At 46.5% G+C, this 10,000-nt stretch overlaps 1 protein-coding gene across 3 annotated transcripts in view; it reads right to left on the reverse strand.

The window, feature by feature from the left end:
- Nucleotides 1-10,000, reverse strand: part of LOC308378345 (uncharacterized protein) — a 92,687-nt gene that overhangs the window by 67,234 nt on the left and 15,453 nt on the right. For all 3 annotated transcript variants that reach the window (XM_080855220.1, XM_080855221.1, XM_080855219.1), the window contains exons 2-3: nt 6,983-7,178; nt 5,620-5,676 (exon numbers count right to left, since the gene is read on the reverse strand). In XM_080855220.1, the coding sequence (XP_080711346.1) occupies nt 5,620-5,676; nt 6,983-7,169 (244 nt within the window). In that variant the 5' untranslated portion in view covers nt 7,170-7,178. The remainder of the gene's footprint in view (nt 1-5,619; nt 5,677-6,982; nt 7,179-10,000) is intronic.

The following is a 10,000-nucleotide window of genomic DNA, read 5'->3' on the forward strand; positions in this document are numbered from 1 at the left end:
GTGTGTGTGTGTGAGTATGTGTGAGTATGTGTGAGTGTGAGTGTGAGTGTGTGTGTGTGTGTGTGGACTTGAGTATGGCTGAGTGCACAGAGTGATTAGATAGCGGGTGTGTGAGCTGAGGAGCCAGCGGGTAAATCAGATGAGGACAGGGTGACAGCCGTGTGGTGTGTGTGCGTGTGTGTGTGTGTGTGTGTGTGTGTGTGTGTGTTGGGGCAGACAGATCAGCTCTATCCCTAAGCTGATGCTTCCGTGAGCTGCCCTCGTTCAGTCGCTCACCACACATCTCTTCCACCAGGAGCGCTGCATGACGGCCACGTCTAGTATATGTGCATGTATGTCTGTGTCTTCAGTAGATATTAAGTAGCATGTATGCATTTGAGTATGCTGCGGGATGTGTGTGTTTGTGTGTGTGTGTGTGGGTGCGCATATGTGTGTGTGTGTGTATGGGTGTGCGCATGTGTGCGTATGTGGGTGCATGTGTTTTTGAAGGTGCAAATTAAGCTAAAAGCTTAAATGTCAGGGGCCTTTCATAATAGTGTTTTGCTCAATAACACATATAAATATGTGCTTCTGACGGTGTAAGACATGATGTCTGGTTGTTGGTGTGTGTGTGCGTGTCTGTGTGTATTTGTGTGTGTGTGTGTGTGTGTGTGTGTGTGTGTGTGTGTGTGTGTGTGTGTGTGTGTGTGTCTGTCTGTCTGTGAGTGTCCATTCCTTCCTTGCTAAATTGTCTGAGCTGGTGTTCTTAAGGAAGTTCAGGGAGGCTAAAAGCCAAAATGCTACAGCAAGAGTGTGTAGGAGTGTTTGTGTTACATTGGTTACAGGTCTGTTTGTGTCTGTGTCTTTGTGTGTGTGTGCGTGTGTGTGTGTGTGTGTGTGTGTGTGTGTGGTAGAGGGTATGGGTGAAGAAGGAGCAGGAGCTGAAGCAGGAGAGTCTGTTTGCTGAGTGGTCACACAGTTAATCCTCTGGAGCAGGAAGCATGGAGGGCATGGGGGGGCATGGGGGGGCATGGGTGATGATTATAATCAGAAAATGGAAGCATGAACCAAAGAGGGCAAATGGATTTGTTTGCGTATGAATATCAGTATGCATATGAAATAAAGTGAGAGAAAGAAAGAATAAACATTAATAAGCCAGAAAGAATGGGGGAAAGAACAAAGATGAACACGAGGTGGAAAAAAAGCAAACAGAAAATACAAAAGAAATAGTACGTAAAAATGTGGTTGAGTATGGATATGGTTGGGGAAGTGGGAAAAGTTGGTGAAAAAGGGAGAGAATTCAAAAAAGCCTGTTAGTTTCAAAATCACAGCAGAAGAATTATACCCTGGACTACCCCACTGCAAGCCAAACACCAACACCCCCCCCCCACCTCCCAATCCACCCAAATACACCCCCACTCCCATAAACACACCCCAGCAAGCAAAACAGCGCGGCCCATAACATGCAGGCCAAGCAGCTCTCCCCATGCGCGTCTAATACCCCCTCCCAGGGCAGAATGTACAGAAGGTGAGACCCAGAGTCTGGCAGTGGCCCTCTAAAATGACTCTAGAAGAAGCTCTACTTCTCTCTACTTCTCTCTACTCCCACAGCATGCCGGCTTTTACTTACAGCTTGCTCCCAATTCTGACCCAGTTACTACTTATAACACCGGTACCAAGAGGCCCGCTGAATCGTAATGATGATGAATGGAACCAGTGTCAGCGTGGGGGGGGGGGGGAGTGGGGCGGTAATTTTTCGGTGCTTTCTCAGCAAAGTAGCTGCCCAACGGTGCCACCTCAAGGAGACATACCTGAGCCATAAATACATGTTGGAGCAGGCTGGCTCAAACCGCTGAATTTGCCAGATTCTTTTGTGTCTTGGATCCATTATGAGTAATTAAGTTAAAGGGGACTGAATGTACGGCCATGGGCCAGTAGAAGGCGATAGCAGAATAGCGCGTAAAATCTAGAAAGTCAGATGCAGCTCGGGTCAGCATCCTAAACTCTGACCCAAGGCTTTGGCGAGTCACAGCCCATCTCAAACCTTGGCACTGCCCATCTCAAGGCACCACCTCCTCCCACTTCTTCCAGGTCATGACCCGACCATGCCGCATGCATACAGTCATGCCAACCCCAACAAGCGGAGCAGTCGTTCTGACAACATAACACAGGCGGAGGCAGCCATGCCACACTAGCACAGCGGGCAGGCAGCAGGCACATCGTGGGCCTCACAGCTTCTCCTGACTCACCCTGTCTGAAGCTTTCAGCTTTGAGGAGACAGCACTCCACACAGACAAAGACTTCCTGTCCTGTGTGTGTGTGTGTGTGTGTGTGTGTGTGTGTGTGTGTGTGTGTGTGTGTGTCTGTGTCTGTGTGTCTGTGTCCGTGTGTAGTATACAGAATGTGTATGTGTGAAGGTAAGTGTAGGTTTCTATGCATGTGTGTGTGTGTGTGTGTGTTTGAGTGGGTGAGTGTGTGAATGAGTGTGTGTTTATGGGTGTACGTATGTATGTGTCAGTGTGTGAATGAGTGTTCGAGATTGTATGATGTCAGAGCATGTCTACCAGTGCCGAGATCCCCTCACAGTGAAAGGTTCAGGCAGAGAAACAGAAGACACTACAGGGCTACAGGCAAGGACACACACACTCACACACACACTCACACACACACACACACACACACACACACACACCTGCCTGCCTGCCATGCATGTCACACCTGTGCTGTGTGTTATGTCACACAGGCACATGGACACACATAAATAAGCAATCTAGCAAACACACAAATAAATCAATAACCACCAAAGGAATATGAGAATATATATTTAAAAATAATGAATATGAATAACTGAAATCAATGAAACCAATACAAAGGTACAGAAAAGGTCTCTTCACTTTCATTCAGGCACACAAACACTCTGCCACACACACACACACACACACACACACACACACACACACACACAAACACACAAACTCATCCACAGCCTTTTTTCATTAGCTTTGTGTTCAAGTGAAAAGGCGCCTGCTGGCTGTGATGTTATGATATGAAGCAGTCGTGACGCAGGCTGTCCACTATACAGGGTAGAGTATAGAAGAGTAAAGTAGAGTAGAATAGAGTAGAGTAGAGTAGAGTAGAGTAGAGTAAAGTAGGGTAGGGTAGAGTAGAGTAGAGTAGAGTAGAGTAGAGTAGAGTAGGGTAGGGTAGAGTACAGTAGGGTAGAGTAGAGTAAAACAGAGTAGAGTAGAGTAGAAAAGGGTAGAGTAGAGTAGAGTAGGGTAGAAAAGGGTAGAGTAGAGTAAAACAGAGTAGAGTAGAGTAGAGTAGAAAAGGGTAGAGTAGAGTAGAGTAGAGTAGAAAAGGGTAGAGTAGAGTAGAGTAGAGTAGAGTAAAACAGAGTAGAGTAGAGTAGAGTAGAAAAGGGTAGAGTAGAGTAGAGTAGAGAAGAGTAGAGTAGAGTAGAGTAGAGTAGAGTAGGGTAGAGTAGAGTAGAGTAGAGTAGAGTAAAACAGAGTAGAGTAGAGTAGAGTAGAAAAGGGTAGAGTAGAGTAGGGTAGAGTAGAGTAAAACAGAGTAGAGTAGAGTAGAGTAGAGTAGAGTAGAGTAGAGTAGAAAAGGGTAGAGTAGAGTAAAACAGAGTAGAGTAGAGTAGAGTAGAAAAGGGTAGAGTAGAGTAGAGTAGAGTAGAGTAGGGTAGAGTAGAGTAGAGTAGAGTAGAGTAGAGTAGGGTAGAGTAGAGTAGGGTAGAGTAGAGTAGAGTAGGGTAGAGTAGAGTAGAGTAGGGTAGAGTAGAGTAAAACAGAGTAGAGTAGAGTAGAGTAGAAAAGGGTAGAGTAGAGTAGGGTAGAGTAGAGTAAAACAGAGTAGAGTAGAGTAGAGTAGAGTAGAGTAGAGTAGAGTAGAGTAGAAAAGGGTAGAGTAGAGTAGAGTAGGGCTGACAGGCACAGACAGACCCCACAGAGAGGGACATTCAGAAAGCTTACAGACAAAAACACAGACAGCGTCTAGTCCAGCCTGTGCCTGCCACACACACACTCAGACAATCTGGGCATAGGTCGTTGCCTCAGTCGATGACTGTCTGGGTCTAACTCTCCCACTCTTTAAGGCTCTCTGTCTCTCTCCCTCTTACACACACACACAAAATGACTCTCCGCTTCTCTCGCCCCATCACATAGCCAGACTGCAACAGACAGTCTAGAGATGCCAGAGGTGATAGAGCTACCCAATTTACCCAACTCAGACTGTGCCTCTGTCTCTTCCTGTCTGTCTTCCACTGCCTCCATCCCTCCCTCCCCCTCTCCCTCTCTCTATGTACTGCAGTTGCTCAAAGACACCACACATGCTTGTACATATCCCTGTCTGTCTTTCTCTCCCTGTCTGCCTCTCTCGTATACAAGGTGAAGCAGAAGTGCAAGGTCGGTTTGTTAAATGTTCTATTGGGGTCAGCAAAGATGGCCATTTGGAAGTCTCAAAAGAACAAGTGACTGGGGGCGGGTTCAGTTGAGGCTGGGGAGCTTTTTAAAGGAATGGTGGCTAGTCGCACAAAACTTCCATATGCTTCTTATAAACTGGTTACTGATATTATGTCTGTTTCAGGGTTTTGGGAGTGAGGTAAGCTGTGAAGTTGGAGATGACGGGCCGGTTATCTTTAAAGTGCAAAAGAGAGGACCTGAGCTTTTCCTTTTTTATTGTATTCATGTAATAGTAAAGGAGGATTAAACCTCTCACTGTCTTTCTCCCTCTGTATGTCCTTCTCCTTCTCCCTCTCTCTGTCTTACTCCCCCTCTCTCAGTCTCTCTTTCCCTTTCCCTCTCTCTGTCCCCCCCTCTCTCTCTTTTCCACACTCCCTCTCTGTCTCCCTATTTCTGTCTGTCTTTCTCTCTCCCTCCATCTGCTCCCTTTCCCTTTCTTTTGCTCTCTCTCAGTTTGCTTTAGCCAGTAAAACACACACACACATACACACACACACACACACACACACACACACACACACACTCAGCCAGACCCACACACACACTCAGCCAGACACACACACATCAAAAGTGTGTTCATCAAGAAAAGCAAAACCTCAACTACATTGATCGCCACAACAGATGTGAGCTCAAGAATGAATCATCTGTGACCTAGCTCAGGACAATTTTTCACTCAGTCTCCATTCTTAAATGGCAATAACCTTAATGTGGTTAAGAATATACTACAATAACCAGTCTTCCATTGAATAATCACTATTTGCTGTGATGGTACCCATAGTGCTGGGCAATATGACACATGAAGGACGTGGCGGGAGCACGACACACGCTAGGGCCTGCTGGCAGGACGAAGGCTGAAGTACACTTATGTCATCACGATTCATTCTGAAAAAGACCACTTAGCAAAACACTACTGCCTCGTCTGCAGCTTAGGTGAGGCTGGCTGAACAACAAGGCTTTATACACACAGACACACCAAACACACACACACACACACACACACACATACACACACAATTAAGCACAGACTAACTCAAATAAACAAGCCTCAAAATGGATAAAGAGTGGACTTAAAGAATAAGAACCCAGAAAATAGATGGGAAAACGTGCGTGATGGGACGTGAAACAAGACAGAGTACCCAAGCAGAGAGGATTCTGGGATGCCTCTTACCAGGATTTTGGGCTCCTTGGCCCTTCTCCTCCCCATTCTCCAACCCCGGCTCTGCATCTGCTTTTACACACACACACACACACACAGACGCACGCACGCACAGACACACGCACAAACACACACACACCTTAAACACCAGTTGCTTTGGTTCTAATAATACTGTCGCCATCACTGTCTTCTCCAGTTGTCTACACTTAAATCAGAGTGTGTAATCCACTCTCTTGTGGAACTCACGTCAGATCCATCAATATTCTGGTGAACATCCTAAAAATGTGAAGAGTAGAGAAGTGTAGAGTAATGCACTCAGTGAAATCAGCTAGCTCTAATATCAGTCATTACATGCTTTTAGCTTTGCAGTCCCTATGGGATACCTGCACTGGGTGCTCTGCCATTAAGATAAAATAGCCTAACACTTAAGCCCAAAGCAGAGCCCATCGAGTGTGCAATAGAATAAGGGAATAGCACAGCATTCAACATAATCTCCTTCAGGAGATGAAAAGGTAGTGAAGGAATCTTTAATCTTTAATTCCTCCTCACGTGATTAATGACTAAGAACGGATTTAGAGTTCATGTGAAATGCCAGTATTTAGCATGGCGGTAAGCTGACAATGGTAGCCGGATCTCTACCACAAAACCTATAAACCATTGTGAACACTCAGTCTACATTTAACACGTGCACACAGCACATGTATGTTAAGATTTATGAGATCATCCCTATAGGCTAATGCACAGAGGGGATTCAAGAGAAGAAGCCACTGGTTAGCTTCCTGTAATCTTGAGACAGTTTTTCTCTTTTTCTCTCCTGTGATTGTGGAAGTCAATGATGAGATCTCTCTCTCTCTCTCACACACACACACACACACACACACACACACACACACACAGACATCCACATACACACAGACATGCTGTCAAGCAAGTCTAATCCCATTTCCTGCGGAAGCGAGAGTCGTGCAGAGAGATGTTGTGAAAAACTCCCAGGCTAACGTTTCACCACAATCTAGGCAAATCATAGAAGACGTCTGGTCAATAGCCACCGTCATTAGCGCTAATCGAACGTAGAGACACCCACTTGACATCAAAGTGTATTATTTAACAGCCAATCAAGTAGCTGACAGACACTTTGATCTAGCTATTAGATCAAAGAGCCAAATATTAATCAACAGACGCAATTGCTAATTCTAGTCTTGAGTGGCAAAATCACCAAGGCTTTTATCCCTAGCATTTCAGTGTGGATTAGCAGACTAGGGAGCTAACGGGCTAGCGGGCACCCCCATCGACATTTTGAGCAGACAATGCTCTGACTACTTCATCTAAGGGTTGCTGCCTGTTGTCTGTCCGTCCTCTGGTCCGTCCATCTTACCTTTCTGCTTGCCGTCGCCATCATTGTCGAGAAGGGGGATGTAGTCTGTCTTGCCCACGGTCTCTCCCACCTGGTCGTCGAAGGTCTCGGCCTCCAGCTGGGCCACAAAGTCCCGCTCCACCAGGTTCTCCGGGCCAGACTGGGGCACACCGTCAGTCAGAGCATCGCTCAGACTCAAGTCTGCCATTGTGCAAGTCTGCAGGGGAGAGAAACGGCACAAGGTCAGACCACAGGAGTCAAAGCTCAGGGGTCAGGCTGCAGAGTTAATGGATCTGAAATTTGGACCCAAGTCATGACGGCACACAGAAACACACACACACACCAAGTGAATGCCCTATAGATAATGGACACAAAGTCTCTCTCTCTCTCACATGCACACATACACAGTGAATGCCATATAGGTAATGGACATGAAGTTTGAACTTGTGCACTGACACACACACAGCATTAGAGTAATGGTAGTCTATAAAGCAAATGGATGCAGTTTTTGAACTGGTGCCATACCTGCACCCACACAAACATATATCCCCATGCCAACATATCAGCTCAGCACTCCTCGCTCGCCCATTTGGTTAAGGAAAAATGAATGATTGCCAAAGTGCACAGATACCCCCACATCCTGCCAACACCTCCCACAACCTGCTGCTGTCTTGAAAAATAAATTTGCTGTTCCACAAAACACCACAAGGGGGTAGGGTGGAGCACGGTGCTGATACACAACTGGACTGATTGGGGCCAGAAACAGGTGTACCCAAACCCAACTATTGCCCCACATTATTGCAGAGCAATGCACTCACACAGGCCATACAACATAAAGAGAGAGAGAGAGAAAGAGAGAGAGGGAGAGAGAGAGAGGGGAGAAATAGAGAGAGAGAGAGAGAGAGGGGAGAAATAGAGAGAGAGAGGGGGGAGAAAGAGATAGAGAGAGAGAGAGAGAGAGAGAGAGAGAGAGAGAGAGGAGAAATAGAGAGAGAGAGGGAGAGAAGGAGAGAGAGAGGGGAGAGAGAGAAAGAGAGAGAGAAGGACTCAGAGAGAGCAGAGACACATCACTATTTGCTTCTACTTGAGGTACTGGGGTAAAACTACAACACGGCCCAGGAAAGGCTTCTAAATACCAGCTCTGCCACTGCCTCACACATCTAGGGTATGCCATTTAACACAGTGCCTTTCAGCGCAGTGCTGTCGCACCCTTAAATAGTGGCAGGGGGCCCTGGTTATGTGTGGGAAGATGCAGGGAGTACAGTTCTGAGGCTCCTTTAAGTACATAAACTACACAACGTCTGAGAAAACCTCCATCATCCCAGTAGTAACATGATTACATGATATTCACAGCCTACAGCCATACACATGGAAACACAATGCAACGACATACCATGAGCACTGATGATCAGGACCACTGCTAAAAACACTGATTTTACCATGGAAGTCAACTGCTGGTGGTGGTAAACATGAAGATTTATAAACAGGTTTCATTTGTTCATTTAGATATCAGTGTTGCGTTGTTCCTCCCTCCTTCCATCACCATCTCTCTCTCCCGCTCCTTCTCTCTCCCTCACTCCCTCTCTCTCTCTCTTTCTTCCCCAATCTCTAATCTCCCTCTATTCTTCCTCCCCCCCCACCCCCCACCGGGGCTTCCTCAATCAGAGAGATTAGGAGAGCATGTGCCAATCAGACCTCAGAGGGGATTAGGGATGCAGAGGGTCATGCGCTGACACACACATTCTCTAACACACACACACACACACACTCTTACACACACACACACACGATGCACACACACACACGAACACACACACACACACATGCATGCACACACACACACATACGCATGCACACACACACACACGCATGCACACACAAACACACACATACACACACACAAATGCATATTTAAACACATGTATACATAACTGCACACACAGATGAACAAACTACACCCACATGTTATAAACATACACACATTCCAACACAGGTGACATTTTTCTCCCTGTCTATCTATTGCTCTCTCTCTGACTGACTGTCTGCCGTTCTTTCTCATGCTCTCTGTCTCTCTCTCTCTGTGACTGTGAGTTCAACCATTGCCAATCAGCAGAGAGAAGCTTAGTGATGAATGACCCACGTGCCAATCTAATCTAACAAGCCCTGCGCTCTCCCTCTTCCTCCTCATCATCTTCCTCCTCCTACTGTTCCCTGCCCAACAGTTCTCAGTATTTCCCCTCTGTTGGCTGGTTTATCTGAATGAAACTGAAGAGCTCCCCCTAGTGGCCACATGGGTGTATGATGTGAGATGGGTGCTAAGGAGAACAGGACAGAATGTTCTGAAAAAGCAGGAGACAGAGAGAGAGAGAGAGAGAGAGAGAGAGAGAGAGAGAGAGCTAGAGAGAGGGGAGAGAGAGAGATAGAGAGAGAGAGATAGATAGAGAGAGAGGAGAGAGAGGAGGGGGAGAGTGGGATGGGAGGGTGGGTGAGGAAGGAAGACAAAGGTGGCCATGGAGAAATCTCACAGTACATAACAGAGACTGGCTCAACACTGCTCCAGCTATACCCAGACCAAAGTCTTGCATGCATAAAGCATGGCTGAACGTGGGCTTAAGCAGACAGACCAATCCCAAATTCAGTGCTGATAAAGTCAAAAACCTCAGGAGAAACACATAAACCCACTTCACCTGAAATTCAGCCAGACCTAATCATCGCTCACATACGCTTAATATACGTGCCTCGACTGTATGCATTCAATTCAATTCAATATTACTTATATAGCGCCAAAACAATAAAATTGTCTCAAGGTGCTTAATTATCTATGAAGTAAGGAGCTTAAATCATATCAGTCGCCTATCTAAACACCCTTTGGACGAGGCGTTCGGAGCAGCTGATCAATGATCAACCATTCCTGTTGGGTAGGCGGGAGGGCCGTGACATTCCAGACCCAGCATATTCCCACAGAGAAACCTTTCAGTCAACACTGCAACAGGGCTCCACTTCACTGCTTGGGGTTCAAACAGAACTGTGTGTGGGAGA

Source organism: Sprattus sprattus (assembly GCF_963457725.1).
Source record: "Sprattus sprattus genome assembly, chromosome: 17".
Taxonomy (NCBI): Eukaryota; Metazoa; Chordata; class Actinopteri; order Clupeiformes; family Clupeidae; genus Sprattus; species Sprattus sprattus.